General features: G+C 28.0%; 3 protein-coding genes across 6 annotated transcripts in view; all 3 read left to right on the forward strand.

Moving 5' to 3' along the window:
• Positions 1 to 1,341: 1,341 nt before the first annotated feature.
• LOC101237755 (large ribosomal subunit protein mL37) lies at positions 1,342 to 22,308 on the forward strand. The gene is made up of 3 exons (XM_065807940.1): positions 1,342 to 1,905; positions 17,207 to 17,538; positions 21,818 to 22,308. Exons 1-3 carry the CDS (start codon positions 1,511 to 1,513, stop codon positions 22,276 to 22,278), a joined length of 1,188 nt encoding a protein of 395 aa, XP_065664012.1. The 5' UTR covers positions 1,342 to 1,510; the 3' UTR covers positions 22,279 to 22,308.
• On the forward strand, positions 11,070 to 12,587 carry LOC136086588 (uncharacterized). Its single transcript, XM_065808824.1, has 2 exons — positions 11,070 to 11,579; positions 11,786 to 12,587. The coding sequence occupies exons 1-2, from the start codon at positions 11,201 to 11,203 to the stop codon at positions 12,550 to 12,552; spliced, it is 1,146 nt and encodes a 381-aa protein (XP_065664896.1). The 5' UTR covers positions 11,070 to 11,200; the 3' UTR covers positions 12,553 to 12,587.
• A 1,856-nt stretch (positions 22,309 to 24,164) lies between the features above and the next one.
• The window catches only part of LOC101237919 (uncharacterized), a 48,827-nt gene continuing 46,409 nt past the window's right edge, over positions 24,165 to 26,582 (forward strand). For all 4 annotated transcript variants that reach the window (XM_065807942.1, XM_065807941.1, XM_065807943.1 and 1 more), the window contains exons 1-3: positions 24,165 to 24,271; positions 24,825 to 24,853; positions 25,156 to 25,247. In XM_065807942.1, the coding sequence (XP_065664014.1) occupies positions 24,254 to 24,271; positions 24,825 to 24,853; positions 25,156 to 25,247 (139 nt within the window). In that variant the 5' untranslated portion in view covers positions 24,165 to 24,253. The remainder of the gene's footprint in view (positions 24,272 to 24,824; positions 24,854 to 25,155; positions 25,248 to 26,582) is intronic.

Raw genomic sequence — 26,582 nt, forward strand, 5'->3', positions numbered from 1 at the left:
ACTATTGTAAAACCTGCACTAGAAAACCAGGACTACACCCTATTGATTGTTTTGAACTTTACTATACAAAAACTGAATTTCGTGTAAAATAGAATATCCAAAGTCAAAATTGTAATTTACTTGTGAATAAAACAAGTGTTTACATATTTTTTCGTCTTGTTTAGTGTTTGCACTTAGGTCATAGTGTTTTTGGCAGAATAAAAATAAACAACTTAGTGCTACACTCAAAACCTATTTTTTATGAAAAATAAAGAGAAGCCATGGATCAAATATATTTTTTTGTTATATTTAAGGTTAATAAGTAAAAAAAAATGTGGACCTAATTGGCAATAAAATTTTTTTTTTTAAAGACCTCAAAGGGTTAATGTTTGCTACCCACTTCATTATAAAAAATATTATAAACGGAGAGTGGGTATTCAACAGAATAACCACTCTCCGTTCAACAATTTTTCTTTTGCTACAGGTTCTCGCTTGATGACGTTTAGTCACTACGTTAGACCTCCTTGTTAATAAAAAGATTGCACTTAAATAGGCTCGATATATAATAAATTATCGGGGGTATGTATAGAGTTGTTTCAAAATATGACAAATTCACGATTTGCCATTTTATTTAACTCCCAGTTCAATTTAAGTTGATAAGCTTCGAAATGTTTGACATTTTTTCGAAAATCTATGGGCATGTGAGACAAAACCCTTTAAAAAATTGTGTTTTTCAGTGAAGCATTTCATTTTTCCGAATGAAATATTTCCGTAACATAGTCAACTTGGCTCAGATACGATTTTGAATAAATTTTTGAAGCGCCGCATTTTGATTACTTGTAACCTCGATATCTTATTTAAATTATATTTCTCTTTTGCAGGAAAAGAAAATGTATGTAAAAAATAAAAAGAGAAAAAAAAACTGAGCTGACTGTAGCAATTGCTACACATACTAGCCTGGATCCGCTCCTGTTAACATACCTACAAATATTACTGTTACAATCGATTATAATCAAGAAAAAATTTAATTAAATTACAGGGAAATAATTCTTACATATTTCTTACCTTTAAAGCAAATAATTAATTGAATTAATGACACTTGTCATACTTATTGACAATTTAGATGACATTTTATATTCCTACCAAAGATTTTTGCCCTCCATACTTTTTTCTTTCAATTATTTTAGTTATCTAATTTAAAATTGTATAAATATTTTTTATGTAGGTATCTTTATAAAAGCTTTCCAACCATTTTTTAACATTTTCATGAATTTTGACAGTTGATTTTACTTTAAAAAATGCTGACATTTTTACGCAATGTGCTAACTGTGTAAAACTGCCGGGTATTGCAAAAAACATCCGTACTTAAAATTAAAAAAATCCGGCTTCCGAATGTCCCTAAACTTGTGCCTAGTAATTGGGACAAGGCTATTAAGACATTTCTTCTGCTTTATTTAGTATTTTGAATGCAATTTAAAACGAAAGTTGTTATTTAGCTCAAATTTCAAGTTTGATAAAAGAAGTTACAAAAATGTTGAATAGGTCGGTTCATTCATTGTTCAGGTGCAATGCATTTATTAGCAAAAGATATATTCAAAGTGTTTACACAATAAATCCCAAAACTAAGGCACAAGAGCAGGAAAAGCAAGCATGTTATTTAACAAAAACTATAATAAAACCAGGCTTACCCGAAGTTTATTCAGGGAAAAACGCTTTAATACCTGAAAGTGACCGATTGCCAATGATTGCATCAATAAAAAATTGCGTGATTGAAACAAATTTATTTCAGAGGGAGGAAAAACTGAAATTGACGAAATGGACAGGTGACAGAAGTAAACTCAGACTAACTCATAAACATCATCACAGTTTATCAGCACCATTGTTGCTTAATATTTTTAAGGTTATATGGGGATCAAAATGCTCCAGGTAATTTATTTATTTCATTTCTTACACAAAATATACCATTATGGAATCATTACAGCTTAAAGCAGATTTTTATACAGCAAAGCTGTGGTATATATATATATATATATATATATATATATATATATATATTATATATATATATATATATATATATATATATATATATACCACAGCTTATATATATATATATATATATATATATATATATATATATATATATATATATATATATATATATATATATATATATATATATATATATATGTATGTGTATATAAATATATATATATATATAATATATATATATATATATATATATATATATATATATATATATATATATATATGTATGTATAAAAAAGATAAAGTGCTTAGTAAAATTTTTTTCTTCCTAAGCAATTATGAATAATTATGATAAATATAGAGTATTTTTATTGATTAAGACTGTATATAAATAAAGCTCATATTTATCATCATGTGTACATTGTGAAATACAGCTGGTCATTATTTTTTTTTATATACATTAAATTAAAGGTACTAAATGTTTTTTCTTTTAACTGCATATTTTTTTTACATCAATAAATGTATAAATTTGTTATTGTTTTTGAAAAGTATTTATATTTTTGCTTTAAATTTTTTACTATGTTTTTAACATTTAAATAAGCTTTAGTATAATCTACGATAGTGGCACACTACATATATTTTATGTTATCTTTATGTTCATTCTAAGTAAATATTATTGGGTTTTTGGCAAAAAAAAACAAAACAGATTTGAATTTATCAGTTGTTTTGTGAAGTCATATAACAAGTTAGTTTATTGATATTGAAAATGAACAAAAATTAAATTAGTTTTTTTTTAGAAATTAGGAAAGAATTTTTTATCACCCTGCAGTTTCTATTGTTCTATTGTTACTCCAAATTACAGTATTTTTAAAAATTTTTTCAAAAATCCTTTCGAAATTTTAATTAACTTCAGAGTTTTTTAAATAATTATTCAAAGAATTTAATTATATCTTAGTTAAAATATATTTAACAAAAAAAATTGAATTAAAAATATTAAAAAAATTTGAACTAAAAAATAACTAATGGTTTGCTTAAAAAACCACTGTTTAATTTGTTATACATTAGCACAAGAAGTTATTACATTTAAATCCACATTATGTTATTAAAACTAAAGAAATCAGAAAGATTAGAAATCCAGATATCTCGCATACCTCAAGATTAAGTATATTAAGAATAAATGAAGCTATGAATGTCACAGAAATAAAAAAAAACTAATCGAATTCCAAGATGTCAAACTTTATTAAAAGCTTTTGATATCTCAAGAGCAATAGCCTTTGCCTCTTTGCCTCCATCTAATGCACAATAAAATTGTTTTGACACTTAACAGGCAAACTGTAGAACAAGATGATTAAAAGCCATATTGATTGTTAGATTGTAAGTTGTTTGAATCGAGATCAATTAAAGTAAAAGATTTTAAGAATTAAAGTTAGTTAAAGATTTAAAGATCTTTCTAATAAGAGAATGAAAGCTGGTTGGAAATTTTATTTTAGTTAATTAATTTAGGTTTTAGTTTACAATGATATTTACCAAATTTTTTCATAGTTGGATTTTTTTTCCCCCCACTTTAAAGCATTATAATTGGGTAAATTTAAAGTTTACATTAACTTTTTAATTCCAATAAGTCGGTCTTTTTCTCTACTCTTAGTGTCAACAGATTTTAATGATCAATTTTATTTGAATTGAGACTAATTAAAGTTATTTAAAGGTTTAAAGATCTTGCTAACAAGAGAGTGAAAGCTGGTTGGGTAATTATTAGAGGGGGTCATGATGTTTTCCAGAGTTTTAAAGATTGGAACTACAGATTCCATTTTCCAGCGGGCAGGAAAACAAGATTCAGTGAAGTACTTATTAAAAAGTTTAGAGAGAATTGACAAGATTTGGTGATCATTTATATTCAAGAGATTAATTAGAGGAAAGGTTTAAAGATCCTTGGGAAAGGTAAAAAGATCAAACACGTGAATTAGAGATTAAATAATAATTTTTTTTTTTTGATGACACTGTTAACCATTTTCCAAAAGTCTCTAAAACCTAATTTTTGAGATAAAATATGTGATTTAGTAATCTGAAAATAATGGAGCTTAGAGTTAGACAGCACTTTTTTAATTTCTTGTACTAATAAAAAGATGTTTGTTTTTAAGAGAGTTAGTTTTATCAAAAGAAATGATTGCGATTAAATTTAGTTGCGGAGATAAGCTACTTGTAGCATCAGGGCATGTTATAAAGTTTTGTTGCGTAATGGAAAAGCATAATGCAAGTAGATGTAACTTTACTCAATATACATATTTATATTGTTAAAAGTTGAATTATGTCAGTTGCGTATCTTGAAGTACCGCATTGATATTAAATCTAATTTGAAACCACGTTAAAAATTAGTTTAAGACTTTTAATTCTTTATTTTTATGAAGTATTTATAAAATATCTTTAAAACTTATACTGTTTATTTCTTAAAACATTCCTAGCATTCAATAACATTATCATCTTATATTTGCTTTCTCACATTTTAGTTTTTTTTTTTTTAAAATAAGGAAGCAATTGTTTATGGGTGAATTTCTTAACAAAATTCACGTCAAAAAAAAACAAACTTCAAACAATTTTTTTTAAACAAAATCTTTACATACTACTCATAAACTAGTAAATCATTTTTAATTGACGTTCATTCTATGATCAATCTAAAGAATTTATGATAATGAATAAAACTTTTGGTAAAATACCATTTCAAAACTAAAAAAATCCTATTTTTATAAATTTGTTATATAAGGTTTACTAAAAAAATAATTTTGTTTACAGGCTTGCTTATGGTTTATCCGGCAATGCATTTATATACAGTTATAAGCACTAAGCACTTTTGTATATGTAATATTAATTCTATATTTGTTTTTCTCACACACTTTGTAAATATCTTTACTCAATATATATACATTTGCAAATACCCCCGAGGGTATAATAAACATTATAAACGTTATACACAATGTAATAAATGACACACCCACAACGTTCCTTCTGTCGCAATACAACAATAGTTTATATATAATACAGTTATTTACACTAATTACAACACCCCTTGATCTCTAGATCACAAAGTCCGCATACTTATTCGGAAACCTCCGCACTCGCGTCGATCTTCGGAGATTTAGGTTATCCGCGATGGGTTCTTCCGATTCTCAGCTACAATGGGAGCAGGACGGACGTCCGACATGTGTCTCGGCAATCCATTGATTTCTACCGAAACTCCTCGTCCTTCATCTGAGACTCTTCCTCTGTTCCATTCGCTCGTGCATTTTGAGTCAGGTGGTTTTACAAATACTTCTTGTCCTTGTGTATAGTTGTGGAGAACTTCCGCGTTAGTTTTGGCAGAAATTGTGTGTGGTTTCCACTCGTAGGAAAATATAGCTTTGTAGGGGAGCGATGTTTCCTCGCCATTTTTTCTGGGAGCTATGTTATACCAATATACCATTTTTAACGGGTCTTTGCCACTTCTGGCTGCCATGCGCTTGATTGTGCGATGATGACGTTCAACAATTCCATTTCCAAATGGCCTGTAAGCGCAACGAAACAAGATGGACACTCCCCAATCTGCGCATAATTCACCAACGAGTTTTGAGCGAAAAGTCTTGCTGTTGTCAAGTAGAACTTGCCACGGAGGTCCTCTTTCTCGGAATATTTCTTCTAAATGGAAGCACACTGTTGTTTCTTTCTCGTTCTGTAGCCTTCTCCAAATTGCAAACTTGCTCCTTTTTCCACAGCCAATAATAGACAAGTAAATCTCTGATTTGTAGTGGGTTATGTCAATAGCCAAACGATGCCAGCTCTTTCCAACTTCAAGATTTCCTTCTTCCCATCTAATCGGCGCAGGATTCACCGATAAACATCTTTCGCAACTTTTCACGACTGATTCAACGTCTTTTCTGCAAACTTTCTCCTTCGGATATGTTTGTTTCATCAAATAAAGTGTTCGATTGACTCCAAAGTGATGAAGATTATGAAACGACTTCACATCAGGCGGTACAATGTTTGCTGTCATTGCAGAATGGTTTGCATGCAGCCAGTTCTGTGGTACCCTCGTAAGAGCATCGGCTTTGTTTTCTGCTGACTTTACCAGGAAAAGTTTTAATTTTATATTGCACTCCTTCACAAGGTCTTCAATTAATGACAACCGGCGACGGACAAGTGGTTCTCCAAGACCGTGTACTCGAACGGGTTTGTCACCGATAATTAAGGATCTCAACCAACCGACAACAGTAGCCGAATCACACTTTATGTTAATACATTCGAATCCCCATTTTGTTGCTAGATTAATTCCTTTTATCACGGCTTCTAACTCTGCAAGATTAATGTGAGCCGTATCATCTTGTTTCCTCAGCCACGAACAGTCTTCTACTATTTCCCCAGCCACTTCCAAAACTATGCCAACAGCTAAACTGCTTGCATCGCACCACACTGTTGCTTCAGAAATGTTTTTGACGTTCCATGACCCATGAACGGGATCTTCCTTTGTAAGTCTTTCATTCAAACTGCTTACTAATTTAACAACTCGTTCGTTCACCAAAGAGTCCCATCCACAACTACTCGAAACTCTTTTTAGATAGCTGCACGAAGGGCGCAGCCAATTTGCTATTGGAAAATGTCCGGTCAGCTGTCCGCACCAAGAAAAGATTTGCCGACGTGTCATTTTTCCTTCCGGAACTTTGGGTATGTTGTCACGTTTCCAACGGACTTGGTTGCATTGTTTGTACACTCGCAATCCAAGCACACGACCACCGACAAGTTTTTCTGGCAACTTAGAATCCAAGCCATATTTTTTCAAGAGTTTTTTTTTTTTTTTGTTATTCACCTCCTCAAGGCCGAGAAGGCCACTACAGACGAGGAGGTTACTTAATAGTGGTTATAACCCTCTCTCAACTCTATAACTCCGAAACACGAACCTTGACGAACAAGGCCGCTGCGCGGAGAAACAAGTTGAGCGCGGTACTACCAGGGACGTGGTGGGGATCGAACTCGGAACCTCTAGGTTCCGAGTTTCGGTTCCGGTTCTCAGTTCTTGAACTCTGCAACTTGACACTATGTTATTATTGACAATGATATCATCAATAAATGAATCCGTCCCAGACTCGACAAATTTATCTAAGGATAATACCTTTTTTAAGATTTTAGTCATTATTCTGGGCGCCACATTTAAACCAAAACCCAATCTTGTTAGACAGTAACGCTGCCCTTCATATTCCACAACTTGATATTTCCATAATGCTTCGTCGACACGAATTTGCAGGTACGCTTTCTTTAAGTCGATTATCTCAAGATTTTCTCCCAACTTTCTCCAGTTGCGAAGTTTGGTACTGCAAACATCGCCATCTGCAGTATGACTGGATACAAATTGATTCAACTCCCGGTAGTCCATCACCGGACGTATTTTTAACTTATTTCGTTGAGTTACTGCCATCAATGGAATGATGCCATTACATCTCCCTTCAAATGGTTTCAGCCATCCCTGTGCTATCCATTCACTTATTTCCATCGCGTACTCACTTTTAATGTCCTCAGAGATATGATAGTTTGGAATTTTGTTAGTTAACGTTGGTGGTTCCATCAGCCATTTCCAAGACACGCTCCAACTGCCATTTTTGAATTCTGCTACGAAGTCTTTATCAATCAGCTTTAGAATAGTAGATGAGGATACTTCACTCGTTTTTTCTTGAGAAACAGCAGTAGCACCGATAGTTAATTGTTCCACATTGAAGTTTATGGTTTCGCCGTCTCTCCCGACTTGGACACCTCCAAGCAGTCGTATTGCGTCCATACCAAGTAGCATTTGATATTCGGGAACAATGTCTGCCACCAGGCATTCCAAATCGATGGTGGTATCATTTATAGAAAGATTAACAACAATCTGGTGTTTTATTTCAATTGAGTTTCCATTCATCATAACAACCTTTTCTCTTGCGAGTTTGACATTTTTTGCGTTTATAATTTCCCGACTTAAAATGGATTTGGAGCATCCAGTATCCAACAATGCTTTTATTTTTCTTCCATTAACATATACGCAGAGAGTTGGCGGTTTTAAATTTTGTGGGAAGCCGCTCGCACAAAAACGGGTGGCTTCCCTTCCACGTTTTTTGAGTTCGTACACTTTTTATAGCAGTGCAGGGCCAGGTGATTGTCCATTCCACACACAAAGCACCTCTTCTTGTCAATTTCTTCGCTACAATTTCGACTGATATGTCCATCCTCGCCGCAACGGTAGCAAGTTACGGTCTTTCTTCCGCGTCCTTGAGGAACCTGCCTTGGACTGATGGCAACAGGATTCACGCAACTAACAAAACATGATTCTTTACGACGTAAAATTACCAAACTTCTTGATTTTTTAGCGATCTGGTACAGCGACATTGTTGATATTGAGCATGCGGTTTGCAGCTGTTTTCTTGCTTCGTCAGGTAACCCGAGAATGAATGCGCACCTTATCCACTCTTCGCTTACGTGAGTTGATATTAGCTTGCTCAGCCTCGTTAATTCTGCGAGATATACGTCAACAGACTCGTTCTCTTTAAGATGGCGATTTACGAATTCTTCGTATGCTGTTAGCGGAGAAGCAGAGAAGGTTGTAGTCAGTGCATTTTTCACTTCTTTGTAGTCTTCTTTTATTTCATCACTAAGACCTTGATAAACGGCAAACGCTCCGCCAGAGAGAAATAAGGGGAGCACCACATGCAACTCGTCAACTTTTTGAAGTTTTGCAACCAGTTCCAATTTCTGTATCCATTCTGAAAACTCACCCGAACCATCGTATTGCGACACCAAATCTGCAAACTTTATCACTATACTCATTGCCGAAATAGCTTGTAATATTAATTCTATATTTGTTTTTCTCACACACTTTGTAAATATCTTTACTCAATATATATACATTTGCAAATACCCCGAGGGTATAATAAACATTATAAACGTTATATACAATGTAATAAATGACACACCCACAACGTTCCTTCTGTCGCAATACAACAATAGTTTATATATAATACAGTTATTTACACTAATTACAGTATATTAGCATTTTTGTAACAGGATAAACAAATTTATTTATCTGAAACTATAAATAAATAAACCAAATAGTTGAATGTAAAACGAACATAAAAAAGTAACTTGAATTTTTTTTTTGACATCTTCACTTCCAACAAGGCTGCAAGCAGCCACTATTAGAGTTGGAAGTTAATGGAAAAGATAAGATGATGTTAATAGAGCAAGATAATGATATTTGTAGAAAAGAGAAAGAGAAGCAGCATTACAACGATGTGATAATGGTTGGAGGTTGGATGCAAGTGCAGGTCTAACTGTTTACAATGCATTTTTGAACCTTATCTAAAAGAGTAAGGGCATCGTTGGAAGATCCACCCCAGATATGGCAGTATTCCATACAAGGACTGATTTGAGATTTATAGAGATAAAGAATAGAATCAAAGGTAAGAAAGTGGTGAGCATGCTAAAGCTAAAATCTTACTTCTGATCTTTCTTGAAGATGAAGGGTAGATGACTCATTGAGTACATTACTGATTGATTGTACTCATTGAGTATTGTACTGATTGTACTGAGATTGTATTGATTGATTGTACTCATTGAGTACATTACAATAAATATTGGAAGATCTAGATTATTGTGATAACAATAAGCTGAAAAAAATTAAGATTTTTCTGAGTTAAAGTTCACCAACCACTGAGAGCCCCATGCTGTAGCTGAAGTGAGATCTTTTTCAAGCTCAAATGTCCCCTCCCAGCCATCAAGACAAAAATAAAATAAATTTAAATTGTATGTTTTTTCATTTTAAATAAAAAAACATTAGTTTTCATTTTAAATAAAAAAACAGAGAATTAAATTTACTTAATTCTCTGTTTTTTTTATTTAAAATGAAAATTATTTCACTATTGCAGTGAGATAATTTTTATTTTTTTTTAAATTTGCAACAGTCAATGACTGCTTAATAATTTCTGCATAAACTGTTAAAATATTCCAATTGAAGAAAAGTTTTTCGTAATGTAATTGGCTTTCGTAACATAATTGGGGTTATGTAATTGACTTAACGTGTAGATAAATCATCATAAATCACCTAATATGTAAAGCGTAACATAACAAGGCATGTAATGTATTCTATCTAGTCCTAAAGTTAGAAAACAAAATTTCTTTATATTAACATGAACAAGAAGCAATTAACATTTATTTACTTTGAATTTGAAGTTATTAATAGTTACAATTTACTAGTGTTATTATTGACTAAAAGTCCACTAGTTGAAAGTCAAAATGATTCAACTTTGAAAAGGCGAGTAGTCAATTTAACCGACTTTTCTTGGATTTCCTACTAATCCACTGAGAGTTAATTTAGTTGAGTTGATAATCTTAACATCATTTTTTTATTAACTTTTTAAATCTTTAAATTTTGTTTATTTAAGTAATAAGAAAAGCATGTACTATATATATTTATATATGTATATATATATATATATATATATATATATATATATATATATATATATATATATATATATATATATATATATATATATATAAATATGCATATATATATATATATATATATTATATATAAATATGCATATATATGTATATATTGTATGTAAATATTTATGTATACACACTATGTATAAAAAACAATTATACATATATGTATATATATATATATATATATATATATATATATATATATATATATATATATATATATATATATATATATATATATATATATATATATATATATATATATATATATATATATATATATATAAACCACCCTCGGAATTAGGGTCGGCATCTAAAAACACAAATATATATTCATTTGTCCTTATTCTGAGGGTTGTATAAATATATATACAAGAGTTGAATTAAGCGATCGTGAAATAAAAAATCTGGAAAAATATCTGTTCTTCAAAATTTTAGTTTATGCAAAACGGTGTTCTTTGTAAGATTTAAGGGGTGAATCAACTTTTTGAAAAATGTTTAGGTAAAGAGCTGTAAGATCAATGGTGTTAAAATGATCAAGCGTAACAAAAATAGCACTAGCGGGCGTGAATTCGTAAAATGCATTGCGATGGCTGTGCGTGAAAAATTTGCCAATATCCTGAAAGAAGCTTAATTCTTCTCAATTTTGTGCAATGCTAGCCAAGCTCAAAAAACAAAGAAAGAAAAAGAGTTAGTTTTGGCAAGAATTGAAAGATGTGGTTCTCCTTTTTATATGGTTCTGGATCTAGTTGATATTGATAGGTTTGGCGGAGGAGAAGCAGACTCCATTGTCAAGGGAATCAATAACATTTTTGAAACCGGGGAATTTAAACTAGAGTCCAATGATTACAAAAAAAAATTAGTCAGTATTACATCCGATGGTGTAAGTGTAAACTTTGGAAAATATCGTGTCATAGCGCAAATAAAGGCAGATAGGGAATCGCTACTTCCAGTTCATTGTGTCAACCACAGAGTCCAACTGGCAGTTAAAGAGGTTTTTTCCGAGATCTCTAAATTGAAAAAAGTTGATGAATTTTACAATACAAATTTTTATCTGCTTCGAAACTCGGGGAAAATAAAACAAGAAGTAATAAATGCATCTGCAGCTTTAGGTAAAGTTTTTAAGCCACAAAGTTTGCGGTAAAACGTTGTGGCTTAAAACCATAATTAATATTTTAGTTTATCATTTTATTTTCCAAGAACTTGGCTCATAGTGAAAACACATTACAAGATTACCTTTCTTACATTACCTGGGATTTTTCTAAGATAAATGTAAACTATTCAATTTTTAAATATTAAACTAGATTAGATATTTTAGGTACTACGCATTACACTCTACCAAAACTAACAGGAACGAGGTTTGTTGGCCATCATATAAGAGCTTTTAAGAATTTACTGGAGTCCTGGCCAGTTTATATAGTGGCCTACGAGAACTACGTAAATGAATGGAAAAACCCTATAACTACAAAAGCAAAGGTTCAAGGGTTACTAAAGAAATTTAAATCATATAACTTTCTTTGCACTGTTGCCGTTTATCATGATATGCTAGAGCTCATTGTGCCAGCATCGAAAGTATTTGTAGCAAATAAACTGTTGCCGCATGATATTCTAGCTACAATCAACCGAACAAATTTAGAACTGGAATTGAAACTCGAAGAAATCGATACAGATTTAGAATTTTTAGATAGCTATGTATCACGTTACATTGTTATTGAGGGCAAACATAACTTATCTGAAACAATGTCTGGTCAGTTTAGTAAAGCTGGCGACAAACGAAAACACCCCAGTAATAGAAAGTATATAATAGTAAACTTAGATATGACTTTGGTTGACGTAGATCAAGCATTATGCTTAGTCAGAAGTATTAAGAGAAAGGTTATAACCAGACTTATAAATACGTTAAACAGCAGATTCACAAGCATAAAGGAAGAGTCTGAGATTTATCACGCCATGTGGCTCATCGACCCGCAGAACTGGACTGACAACAAAGAGTTTGGCTTGGAAGAAATAAAGTTTTTGTCCACGCATTTTAAAACACCATTGGAACATTCCAATTTTAATGAAAAGTTAGTTTTCCAAGAATAGAAACTATTTTTGATTCATTCAAGAATCAATCTTGAAGCAATGGTACACAATTGCCAGACAAGAGAAAATTTCGAGGTCGACGTTGTACAAAAAGTCAAAGTTTCCGAATTTATTAAAAGTTATATAGATTATCTTTGCAATTTCCGGATCAAACTCAAGCGTGGAGCGAATGTTTAGCACAGTAACTAACATAATATCATATCAATGTTTATCTATGAATCACAACACTCTAAATGATAGCATTATGATATTAGGAAACCATGGAAGCTGGTCAAAAGAAGAAATAATCCTGATTAAAAAGCAAGCAAAAGAAATTTATTTGAATAAGAGACGAGTGGTTCAAGTTGATAATGATCCAGTTGACTATATGACAACAGCAACAACATTGATTACAAATCAAATTTTTGATGACGATGATGAAATATACAGTGCTGATGAAGACATGACTGATGAATTAGCTGCATTCCGTTTTGACAATGTAGAAGAGGAAACACCGTTGACAAAAGTTGAGGGGAAAATCTGTTATTTAACTTATAATGAATAGTTTTTAAAAAAGAAGATTTTCAAATTATTTTTGTGTGTTTTTTTTATAAGATAAAAAAAACGTAATTTATAAAAGAAAGTTTAGAAAAAAATTAAATAATTAATTTGAATAAAAAATATCAAGAAATATAAAAACCATTAACCGTTAATTAAGTTTACAGCGTAACATTTTAAAATACATATATCAAAACAACGAAGCAAAACTAAGTCACTAAATTATACTACAATACTAAATCAATAAGAAGTTGCGTTTTTGTTTGATATTATTTTTTTATAAATAGTTAAAAATAAAATTGCGATCTGACAATATACAAGAAGTTCGGAAGTATAAAAATCTACTTCGTTGAAGTAGTTTCTTGAGTGTGATATTAATTCAAACATTTTTTGACGAAAAAATTATGTAACAAATAAAAAAAGATATAAAAAATAAAAAGCTTTTTATGAGCATTGCCTTCAGCAATTTTCATGATCGCGCTCGCCGACATTATCTCGCGCGCACATAATCACGCTCAATGAAAACATATACTAATTTTACGAGCGCGATATAACACGTTTGACGATATTCTTCATCACAAGCCCTGTTATATGTATGTGTATATATGTATATATATATATATATATATATATATATATATATATATATATATATATATATATATATCAGTAGGTTTATCAGGAAGATTCTTCCTGATGAACCAACTGATGATGAAACACAGTGTTGAAGAAAACAAATATTAGATAAGTATTTTTACCAATTTATTATTGCTCTGTTCTTTAAGAACATTGAGCACTCTGATTGCAGAATACACAAACATAATCTATGTGTATATATATATATATATATATATATATATATATATATATATATATATATATATATACATACATACATACATACATACATACATACATACATATATATACATACATACATACATATATTAGGGACAAACCCAGACCTGTTTTGGTAGCGCTGGAGCAATATGAGTGCCGAATATTTGTTATTTAAATTTTGCTTTTTTATCAAAAATATAAAAAATGTTTTGGTTTCAAATGCAGTAGAAAGTAACTAATTTTTTGTTTATTGTAGCTAGTTCATTTTTTCTTTAGGACAATAAAATGGATTAAAAAGTGATTATGTGCCTTTATTTGTTTAGTCATTGAAACTGTCATTTAATTACTAACAGAATGTTGATACTTGAAAAAAATAATTAAAGTTTATTAAAGAACTCTATTATAAGACAATGGAATGTTTTTTTGAAAGATGGAATGGCTTTAAAAAATTCATTCAGAGTAATGTCAACTTTTTTATGTTAGCAATTATGAGTTATCTGTTTTTAATAATAAATGACAAAAGTAAAGGTTTCTTAATAAAAATATAATAAACGCTCAAATTTAATTTTTGAATGAAAGAACATTTGAGCTGTAGCTCTTTTATTTTACGTTTAGAACACAAAAAATCAAAACGAATACTTTTTCAAAAAGAATTATTTCTCTTCATATCCTTTTCAACTTCAATAATAATTAAAATAACGATTACAATAACTTAATAAAAGTTATAATAAGTTTTGATTATTTTTTAACTTGAATAAACCTTTAAATTTATTTAATTTATGCACTTTTTTTTATTACATATGTATTTTTTTTAATCATTAAGTTTACTGTAATTTTCTTATTTAAAAGGCGCCTTAAAGCACTGTGAAATTATCCTTTAGTAAAAGTTAAATGAACAAAATTGCTAATATTTAAATGAAAATTAAAATATTAGTAATTATGTTTATGAAACCTTTTATACTTTGTATGTAAACTTTTATATATAAATTTATATATATATATATATATATATATATATATATATATATATATATATATATATATATGTCTGTAGTATATATATATGTCCAATCAAAACTTATTTGGGTCGGACAATGTCCGGTCAAATTTCTAAAATATAGTTTTTACGGTTTTACAGTCATGTTATTCAGTTTATTCAACTTAGTCTAGTGAAGTTGTAGTTTCTCTCCTTATTATTTAAAATATTTTATTGCAGGTTTTTCCATTTTTTTAAATAAAATAGTTTCAATTTAATTTATTGTATGTTTTTTAAGATAGACTTGAATTTTCATGCTCTTACTAACAACGCTTTTTTTTTTTTTAACACTTTACAACAGCTGTTTTGATGATTTAACAATTTAAATGCAATTAAAAAAAATTGTTATGTTACAAATAACTTTTAATCAATGATCTTTTTTAATGTTTTTATTTTATGCGAAGGCTTTAAATAAAATCAAAAATTAATTATAATGATTGTTTTTAAATAAACGCATTATGTGTAAATTAAATTATTTTTTTTAAAAAGTAGGTATGTATTTGTTATGATAAATTTAAATGTTTGAAACTATTGTTCCATGTCTTTCTAAAAATCTTTTAAAAGATTTTTTTTTAAGTTACTTTAAATTATGAATAAGTTAAACTAAAATCTTCCCAAGATTTAATTGCTTTTTTTTTTTGTTTCTAATTTTACAAAGAATTGTTTATAAGTTTTTTTTTAAACTTAAATTATTATTCAAAGCTTGAAATGAATAAAAGTTACTATTTTAAAAGGACTACATTATTTTTTTAAACAAATTTGAAAGCGTACAGGTTTGTACAAGGGGGAAGGGGGTCCTAAATCAGTGGTTTTACTGCGTATGTACTTTATGGATGGCCCCTAACTTAAATAAAACGTTTAAAAAGAATTTTAAACGTTTTAAATTCTTTTTAAAGAAAAATTTCAAGCGCAATTAAAAATGTAACAAAAAGTAGATTTTTTTGAGTTTTGTTTTAAAGCATTTCATTTATTTTTAATTAATTTACTTTATATATATATATATATATATATATATATATATATATATATATATATATATATATATATATATATATATATATTAGTAGTAGAAAATCACTTAACAAAAATTTTTTATATATATATATATATATATATATATATATATATATATATATATATATATATATATATATAATAATAATAAAGTATTTTTTTTGGAGAACTTAATTCTCCTTGGACAAAATGTCCAATTACTTTGTAAATTTATCGGGCAATCTGAGGTTTTACTCGGACATTGTCTGATGTCCAACCGCTAAATTGAGTCCTATATGCATATATATATATTTTTTTTAGATTATTCACCTCCCCAAGGCCAGAGGGGGGGCCACTACAGTCGAGGAGGCTACTCTTTTTTTTGTGTGTTTTTTGTGTTTTATTTTTTTTTTTTGTTTTTATTTTTTTAGTTGTTATTTGTGGTGCAACCCTCTCTCAACTCTTCAACTCCGAAACACGAACCTTGCCGAGCAAGGCCGCTCCGCGGAGAAACTAAGTTGATATATATATATATATATATATATATATATATATATATATATATATATATATATATATATATATATATATATATATATGTATACCTAGGTTGTTAGGAAACATCGTAGAACTCCCCTATAAAATAAAGAAAAAATTTTTTTTTAATTTAATTTTATTAAATGTTCAAAATAACGTCCATCATTATCTATAAAATGTTGCATCCTTTCAAGCCATTTGTCAAATGTTTTTTTATACTCTTTTTTGGGTATACTTTGAAGTAGCTTCATTATGGGAGTTTTTTGACTTACGATGTCAGTATCGTCATCAAGATTTTTTGACGGGTATCCAACGTGATGTTAATTTTCTTTTTTTAAGTGCGTTGTGAATTGATTTGAAAAATTTCATTGATTGTAAAATGATTAATCGATGTCAAGGCTTCAATTATATCATGTGTTGCATGTGGATTTTCTTCAATAATGGCTCGCACATGTTCAATATTCTCAGCTGTATACGTGGTTTGAGGGTGCCCTGAGCAAGGATCATCTTGGAGACTCTCTCTACCATCATTAAATAAAGTAGCCCACTTGGCAACTGTACTATATATATATATATATATATATATATATATATATATATATATATATATATATATATATATATATATATATATATATATATATATATATATATATTTATATATATTCACTTTTGTTGAAATTATTTTTTGGTTAATTAAATATTTTTTAGAGATGCTGGTCTTCTTTCAAAAAACTTTTCATATAGACCTGACATTGCTGCACCTTGGGAGAGATTAGGTCAAAAACTTCAAGTGACAGGAAAAATTGGTCAATTAGTTAGTGGAAACTCATTACTTCCATTATTTACTGAAAATATCTCATCAAGTTCTAATGAAATCCTAAAGTGGGATGATGTTATATCACCTTTCTTTGACTTACACACCTATGAAACAAAGTTTCTGCCAAGGTCTGGTTTTCACAAAGGTAGTCCATATCCATGCCCCCAAACTCTTTTGATCAATAATCCATTTAATTGGTATACTAGATATACAACAGGACAAGGTTTGTCTTTTTATTGTATTTACTAATAATTTTTTTTCTGTAACTTTAGAGTGAATGAAAAAGTACAGTGTTTTAACCAAGATTATAAGTCTTAATGACAAAGTTCCAATTTGGCCTTAGTGGTCAAAATTATGGTTAGTAGTAGGGATTGCAAAATTACCAAATTTTTTCATTACTGGTAATTAAGTAAAAATCAAAACAATCTTTTACCTGCTTACCGGTAAATTACTGACAATCTTGCACATTTTAAAAAATTATTCCTAAACGTACAATACTATTAGTAATTTTTTGAATTTTTTCTACCAGCAAATATTTGTATGTCTAGTAATCAGATCAACAGTTGTTACAGATAATAGCTCTTGGTGAATTTTCTTTGCATATTCATTCACGATTTTTTAAATTGTGTTTGAATTTTAGTATAACCCTTAGCACTTTAACAGTATTCTTAAATCGTAAGATGTACAAACTTAACAAATAGTAAACCATTTGACTGTTAATCATGCTTCAAACACACCAAAACAAATCTTTTTATGATGTATTTTGAAATAGTTGATAAATTAATCAAATTCGTAGAAATGTTCATTGTTAAGTTCTATTTTTATCTTTTTTATTTCTGTTAAGTTGTATTTTTATCTGTTTTATTTCCTTTTAAATGTTAGTTTTGTTCTGTGTTTGAAGGTGAGCATGAATACTATTTGTACTACCGCCTAAAGTTGGAATTGTTTTTTTTTTCTAGTAGTTTTCTTGTACTAAAAGCAACAATACATTAAAGTGATTTTTTTTTCCTGAAATAAAAATTTGATATTGACATATTTTACAGAAAATGTTATTGGATCACAGCCTCAAAAATTGTCATTAAAGATTGGATAGATAAGAGATAGATAAGAGATAAGAGATTGGATAATCATAGTCTTTTGGTTTTTTTCTATTAAATTTTATCAATTTTACTGGTAATGACAAACTTAATTATCGATAATAAAGTTGTGCATTTAGTTTTGATATACTGGTAAAATGGTATTGCAATCCCTAGTAAGTAGACGTCAAAGTAAGGGGAAGTGTTAGTAGCAATGCTTGTAAAATTTTAATTGAGTCACAGACAATAAAAATTGTTCATTTTGAAATATGTTCTGAAGTGGGTTTTCAGTTGAAATTTATTAGTATTTTTTATTTATTTTTTATTCAACTTTATTTTTTACCTCTTTCTAGTTAAACTTGTTAAACTTAATCTTCTTTTGAAGATTAACTTAAATGAGTTTTTTAACATATTAACTTCTAAATAGAACAAAGATGAAATTAAAAAAAATTAAAGTTTCAGTATAACTTATTTATTAATTTATTATGATCTTAAGACTAAAGTAAAATTTATTTGAAGAATTTACTTCTTCATTGTGTGAATTTATTTGAAGAATTTACATTCTTCATTGTGTTCAATAAAATGAAAATTCAATTTTATGTAATCCTGTTAATTGAATAAAATTAGAGCTAAACATCTTTTTTGCATCAATCTAACAAGACTGTTGTGAATTTTACTCAGAATTCTTTTCCTTTAAAAACTATATTGAAGATTTTTGTGATAAAAATAAAATAGCAGTATTTATGAAATTTGTCTTATTTCATATGGTGTTAATCTTGGCTTCATTTTCATTTTGTGCTAAAAACTTTCCAGAATTGTTCTTTTTGTGCACTTGAAAACATTTGTTGTTTTAAAAGTTTCAACTTTAATCTCTACTATTTCTTTAGTTTTATCTAGTCTTATTCTCTTAGCTATATCTTTATGTACATTTCCTCTTTCTAATATCTGATTTGAATATTTGAATATTTGAATAATTTGGTCTTCTTTGACAAATTCTACCAGCTACTATTGTCTCTAACTCCACCATAAGTTCTATATCTTCCAGCTCCTAATACAGGTGTTTATATATTATATTCTTTTAAAGTTGCTGAAGTATCTACTTGAAAATCAGCATAAACCAATTTCTCAGTAACTTCTTAAGTCTGTAGTTACTTTTATGATTTCTGATTTTGATCAGATATTAACTCTTCTTCACAACACAAAATTGTGTTGAAATCCATAAGGACCTCAACATCTGATATTTATTTTGAAAATAACTAAAGAAGGAATCAATGTTAAGAATTTTTTTTTTGGGTAACACACCTTGTGATATTTAAAAGATACATAAAGTTTTGAAAAAAAAACAAACAACCTAAATTAATATATAGTTTAAAAATAAACTACTCATGGGTCCAAATGGACTTCATGAATAGTTTGTTTTTGCAACCCAACATAAAAGTAGAGTTAGATTAAGTTATATACTTCACTTGTATAAATAAAGTTATATCCATCCAGTCGGAATCATGTGACTATATCGCAAAATCAAAAGTAACCACTTTGATTTGGGGGAAAACAAACTATTTTGTTTTTAAATCCTACAATTATTTTGTGGCAATATTTTATATCCTACAATTACTTAGAAAAATAATCAAAAGAAACAGGGGAAAGATGTCTGCAAAACATAAGTCTTTTAGATGATTTTACTTTACTTTTACAAAATTTCAAATCTCTGTTTAAATAAATGATGCCTTACATTGATGTCTATATATTATTTTGGTTATTTTAATGTATAAAAAGTACTGATATTTCGATATTTATTTACCAATACTAAATTAAGATGCAAATTAAAAGTAGCCCACCAATAATAAAGTGTGCTGAACAAACATAAATGTTAGAAGATTTTAGGAAACTATTGCTTGCTGTATACACTACTATCTACAAGCACAATTTATTGTATTCAACCGCTTTCTTTAAAATACTTCATCTTTAGGAAGATTTAAGCTCTTGATTTTTCTTTATTTTGTTAGTGCAACCTACTGCACAACAACTTTTTACGATTAAAAAAAAAAATTAACTTAACAAACCACAACTGATATTTTAGTTTATTTTCCCCTAATTCACAAAGGTTATTTTTAAAACAATACTTTTAAATACCAAGTGATGTCACGCCGACTGGATGGATATCTAATCTATATAAGTTTCTAACTTTATTTATATAAGTATATATTAACTTTTATATAAGTATATACTAAATTTTATATAAGTATATAGTAATTTTTATATAAGTATCTACTAAATTTTATAAATAAAATTAGATACTTAATAACTTTCATCTTTTAATAATTGACAATAAAAAAAAATTACTTATTAGATAAATAAACTATTCCATGGAATGTCTGTTATTATTTGCAATAAAAAAATGAAACTTGCAACAAAGAGCTAAAATACAATAAAAAACTAGTTCACTAGCAATTCATTTGTTTAATAACGATCAGTATTAAAAGTCTAAACTTTCAATGTCTTCCAATTGTCTAAACTTCCAAATATAACAACTTATACTATTTAAGTTTGCTGAAATATAGATATTAAAAAAAATGTTCTAACTTTGTTCTTTAAACAGGTCAACCACTATCAGTTGTTGATAATAAGTATTTTATTAAAATGTTAGCTTTGTTTGATAACAAGTACAAATCGCTGATTAGCCAAAAGTTTTATGAAATTGTTAGTTTAAATCATTTAAAGTAAAAGGTTAGGCATAATAAGTTTGAAGCGGATCATAATATATGACTTGTTCATTTGTATAACCAGCCATTTATAAATTAACTGATTATTTTGCTAATTTTAAAAGATTATCACATATTTGAAAAATATGAATCTTGCTATCAAGTTTTATGACAATTTTCATTGAAGATATAAAGATTTTCTTCTAAAAATAACTCTCAAAAAGTCAATTGAAGCATAAATTGTATCTCACACCAACTAAACCAAGATTTGTCATATAGTCCAAAAAATCCATCTAAAAAAAAATATAGTTATGCAATCAAACATTGTCATCAGATGATTCATTTTCATTAAATGGCTAAATCATCAATTATTTAAATATGAATATAAAAATATTAGAAAGTTCAGGTCTGCTCACATTTTATACAAATAGTTTTTGCCAATATCACATTTTATCATTTTATAGATTTTTTGTATAACTACTTCAACTTTCTTTTTGTATAACTATATTCATCAAGGCCTTCATAAAAATTACTTTCAAGTGCTGCCAAAAAGATTTTGCTGAACATAATGTCTTTTTAACTCAAGATATAGAATGTTGTCATCTGTGTTATTCCTTTATATAAATGTTGTTACTGTTTATCTGTGTCATTTTTCTTTATGATTTTTTTTGTTTGTTTGTTTGTTTGATTTTAATTCATTTAATAATTATTTTTTACTTTTTAGCAATATTCTATAGTTTTGCACACAGTCTTGCGTTTGCATTAAATAATGGTGAGGAGATGGGCAAAGACTTACAATCACCTATACCATTTCAGTGTATTTCTTTTGATGGAGAAACATTCACATTTGTTTGCTATCAACTTAATACTTTAAACTTTAAAGATGACAGTGGTACAAAGAATTTTGCATGGATTTCAAGTGAGAATAAACTGTATGATAACGTAAGAGAAGAAATTTTTCCAAAAGATTTTGTTTGCAAAGATAAACCAAGTGATTGTATCGAGTATATTGGTAAACGTGTTTCTTTAACAGATTTTAATCGTAAGCGATTAAGTGAATCATTTGAAGATGAACATATAATGCAAGTTTTTATTGATGGTTATAATAATGAAGCAGCTAATATGTTTTTAGAATTCATATTTAACACAAACAATAAAGCTCTAAATATACAAACTTGTACTTAATTTATGTAATGAAAAGTCACTTAAATTGTTTTTAGTTAAAACTTTTTTAAGTAATCCAGCTAAATAAAAGTCTAGAACCTTTTTGCTATTATGAATTAGAAATTAGCAGTAAAATGAGAGGATATAGTAAATATATATAGAATAGTATATGGTAGATATATAGAGTAATATAAGATAGATATATAGAGTAATATATGGTAGATGTATTGAGTAATCAAGGGTTATTCTAGGAAAAAAATTGGGTGGCGGTACCCCCTGTCCTGGAGAAATTTAACTAAAATATTGCCAAATATAGGCGTTTTTTCGTTAAAAAAAATGATATTTATCTTAAAAAGCATATTTAAAAAAGTTTCTTAATTATTAATTTGGGCAGCGCCCAAATATGGTTGACGCAGTAGAAAACGGTCTATAATAGCTGGTAATATAAGGTAGATATATAGAGTTGATATATGGTCGATATATAGAGTAATATTTAGTAGATATATAGAAAGTAATCCAGGTTAAAATGGTAAATACACATAAATAAAAAAACAAATAAAGTTAAAATTAATTAGTTAACATTTTTAATAGAAAATCAGCAAATAAACAATAATTTCATTTTAATTTTCTTATTTAAAATAAAATATTGGCTATAGCCTAAACAGGTTTTTGTTACAGTTGTTAGAAGACTAAATTGTTTCATGCTTTTGAAAACTTTTAAATGTTTTAGATATTGGTCAAATCTTTAGCTATTGTTTAGGTGCACTTCTATTTCTATGCATTTATTTTCATTGGTACATCTGTATTAAAACAATACACTTAGAAATTAAACATCAGTTTATTAATAAGACAGTTATTAAAAAGATACAGTAATTAATCAATTGCACTTAAAAATTAATTCCTTGAGAAACAATTTTATCCTGATTTAATGGAAATTCACCATTAAAGTTAGTTAATTGTTATGTTAAATAAAAATATAGTTACAGAATATTTTTTTATCATCTGAGTGTTTAATTTTAAAAGTCTCTGATTAACTTTAAAATTAAAAAATGCGTCATGTCCAAATTTCTTAGTGCAGTATATATACAGATGCGCACATGAGCATGTATGATACAACAACACATGAATATATACATTAACAGCTGCACATCTTGGTATTAATTATAGTGGTTTGGATTTGCTTATTAAATAGGTACATATTTAGGTGACACACTATGTGTTGATGCTAGATGCCTTGTTTGGGTTTTTTCTATAGGATAGTAAATGAGTTCATCAAAATATTTATTTCAAAATATTTATAGATATAATTCAAGCATTTTATAGTGTTAAGTTATTTTTAGATTGTAATATAATATTTTTTTAATTGTTATATACAAATTATTAGATCATTACATATATTAATTTTAAGATTTTAAAAAAAGTTCACTTTATGTTTAACTCGAGTTCAGAATTCTAAAAATTATTTTCATGCATGCAATATATTAGACAAAATAGGACATCTGAAAACTTTATTTAAAGAGTTTTTATTTAAACTTTTTTTTTTAAATAATTTATTTTTAGTTTATGTTTTAATTTTTTTAACTTTTTAATAATTTTATTGTAATATATTTCTGGTTAATTTAATTAATTTTGGTTTATATCAATTAATTAGATAAAGCATATTAATTAGATAAAGTTTCTTTCGTGTTAATATTAACCTTTGATTGAAATTAAATTTTATGTAGGTTTAACACAATTATAATGCATTGACATAATTATTAATTAAAAAATAATAATTTTAAATAATTTAAAAAATGCAAAAATGAAAAACTTTCTAACATTTGTATCATTGTTGATTTTTTTTATTTACAAAATTTTTTCTTTATAAAAATTTTGTGTTTTAAAAATACTTTAATTACAATAAATAAAAAAAGACACCCATGGTGTTTAATTTTATCTTTTGTTAACTAATTTAGTACCAAGTGTACAAGAACAAACTTCAATATTTAGATACAAAATGGCTGGTAATTTTAAGGTAAGATTTTTGTGAGCATTTTTGAGTATTGATTAACATGATACTTCAATTTTCTTGTTGGAAATGTCCTTTTAATTATAAAGCAGACTTTCAAAAAAAAAGACATCAATAAAATTCTACTCGGAAATTTAATAACAAATAAAATTGCTAAAAACATTCTCTTTTTTTTCTTCTAATTTTTTGTAGTTGTTTTATTTATTTCTATATCTCTTAAAAAAAACATGTTTTTATCAAATAATTTCAATACATTTTTTTATTTTGTCATTTCAAAATTAACAAGTTTTATTATTTTTAAAAAAAAAAGTTTTAATTTGTTCTTGTGCTAGTTTTGACATGTCTTATGAAAGTCACTAATTTGTCATTAAGTGTCCCTCAAGGAAAGTATAATCTAGCTGTTGGTCCTGTTTATTTAGGAGCATCAATGATAAATATGTATTTTTTCCATCAATCATATAGTATTTATTTAAATTATATAAATAGATGACTTTTTAAAGAAAATATTTATTTTATTCTAGTTTTCATTTATGCAATTAAATTTTTTTTATTTTTTCAGGTTGTATCATCTAATGAAGAAACAGCAAGGTGACTATATGCTAACATTAAATTTGTTTTTAAATGTTTATCATGTATCATGTTTGTTACTTTCATGTATCAGTGTTTGTTACTTTCATGTATCAGTGTTTGTTACTTTCATGTATCAGTGTTTGTTACTTTCATGTATCAGTGTTTGTTACTTTCATGTATCAGTGTTTGTTACTTTCATGTATCATGTTTGTTACTTTCATGTATCATGTTTGTTACTTTCATGTAAATGTTTATCAGTGTTTGTTACTTTAGTTTGCTCATAACATTAAATTTCTTTTTCTGTTTTATTTGTTACATAGTGACAATGAAAACAATGACTACGTTTTAAAAGTTATTGAACCTCCTGAATCTCCTGTTTTTCAGCCCAGAAAAAAATTTCTTTATTCCCCAGGTATGTGATTTTTCTCATTTTTTTAGTCAACTGAATATTGCGTATTTAAAAAAAATTATAATTTGGAAAAAATTCTGTCAAAGAGGATCAAAGAGGGTAATGAGTAATTCCATGTAAAAGTAGGACAAATTTTTCAGTCAACCCTTCAATCACCCCTTCAGTCACCCCTTCAGATATCTTTCGAATTTCAACCAGTGGTATCTAATAATGATACATGAAAAAAATTTAATGTTTGAGCTTCCAAATCAAAGCAGTTTAAAAGTTATGACATTTTGAAATTCGGCCTAAAATGTCCTATTTTTTCCCCATATTCACCATTATGGACTCTGCAGTGGTACTTTTTAATGAATAATTTAAGTTATTTGGCTAAAATTTGGCTAAAATTTTAGCCAAATAACTGGTAACTTACTGGTGAATGAACACTGCGCTAGAGTTTCAGAGAGAACATAAATGCACATGTATAGTAAATTATAGATGAGCTAACACAGTAACTAAGACACCTCTAACTATATAACAGACAAAAATAGATACCACTGTAGACATAACAGATATTAGATAGTGTTAATAACAGAAAGTACACTACTTCTAGCCTTTACTTAGAAAGCGAATCCTATAAAGCAGTAGAACATGGAACAGGTTGTACTAGATGTTACCAGTAGCAGGGTGATCATGATGATCATACTTCAATTTCTGTAATATTTTCTTAATTCTTTTTATTTTTCTTTTTGAGTTCCTTTTTTTCAATAAAGTAGATATTTTATTATTTTCATAAAAACTTGCATTTTTTTACTTTCTCATTTTTTAACGCAACATTTGAGAATGCAACCTAAACTTAGCACAATTTTTTGAAACAATATTTATTGGACATGTAGGTTAAATTATGATTATTAAAGAAATTATATTTTCAAGGTATTGTAGTGTAAATTTTATTTCTATATATACTTTCTCAAATATTGTGGATAAATATGCAAGTTACACAGGAATTATTATTTTTTTCTTCTTTCAGAGACCTAAACTTTTCTAAGATCTTTTACTTCACAGTTAGTAACAGGCATCTCCAGAAACGAGTGAAATGTAACTTATGGTAACAAAACAAACAATTCAGTAGTGGTGTAGTGGTAGAGCACTTGCCTCATGAGCAAGAAGTTCTGAGTTTGATCCCCACCACATCCCTGGTAGTACCGCGCTCAACTTGTTTCTCCTCGCAGTGGTCTTGTTTGTCAAGGTTCGTGTTTCGGAGTTATAGAGTTGAGATAATGGTGCTTGGATCAAACCAGGAAATTAAGGTAAAAGAACTAATTGCAGTAGCTATAAAGGAAGTTAAAAGTGAACTAA

This window comes from Hydra vulgaris, chromosome 10 (assembly GCF_038396675.1).
Source record: "Hydra vulgaris chromosome 10, alternate assembly HydraT2T_AEP".
Taxonomy (NCBI): Eukaryota; Metazoa; Cnidaria; class Hydrozoa; order Anthoathecata; family Hydridae; genus Hydra; species Hydra vulgaris.

What these genes read in the sequence shown, in the direction of transcription:
- LOC101237755 (XM_065807940.1), top strand. Translation starts at nt 1,511, where the DNA reads ATGTTGAATAGGTCGGTTCATTCATTGTTCAGGTGCAATGCATTTATT. An exon ending in TGGGGATCAAAATGCTCCAG is followed by an intron (nt 1,906 to 17,206) that starts GTAATTTATTTA and finishes AATATTTTTTAG; the next exon opens with AGATGCTGGTCTTCTTTCAA. An exon ending in TAGATATACAACAGGACAAG is followed by an intron (nt 17,539 to 21,817) that starts GTTTGTCTTTTT and finishes TTTACTTTTTAG; the next exon opens with CAATATTCTATAGTTTTGCA.
- LOC136086588 (XM_065808824.1), top strand. Translation starts at nt 11,201, where the DNA reads ATGGTTCTGGATCTAGTTGATATTGATAGGTTTGGCGGAGGAGAAGCA. An exon ending in AAATGCATCTGCAGCTTTAG is followed by an intron (nt 11,580 to 11,785) that starts GTAAAGTTTTTA and finishes TAGATATTTTAG; the next exon opens with GTACTACGCATTACACTCTA.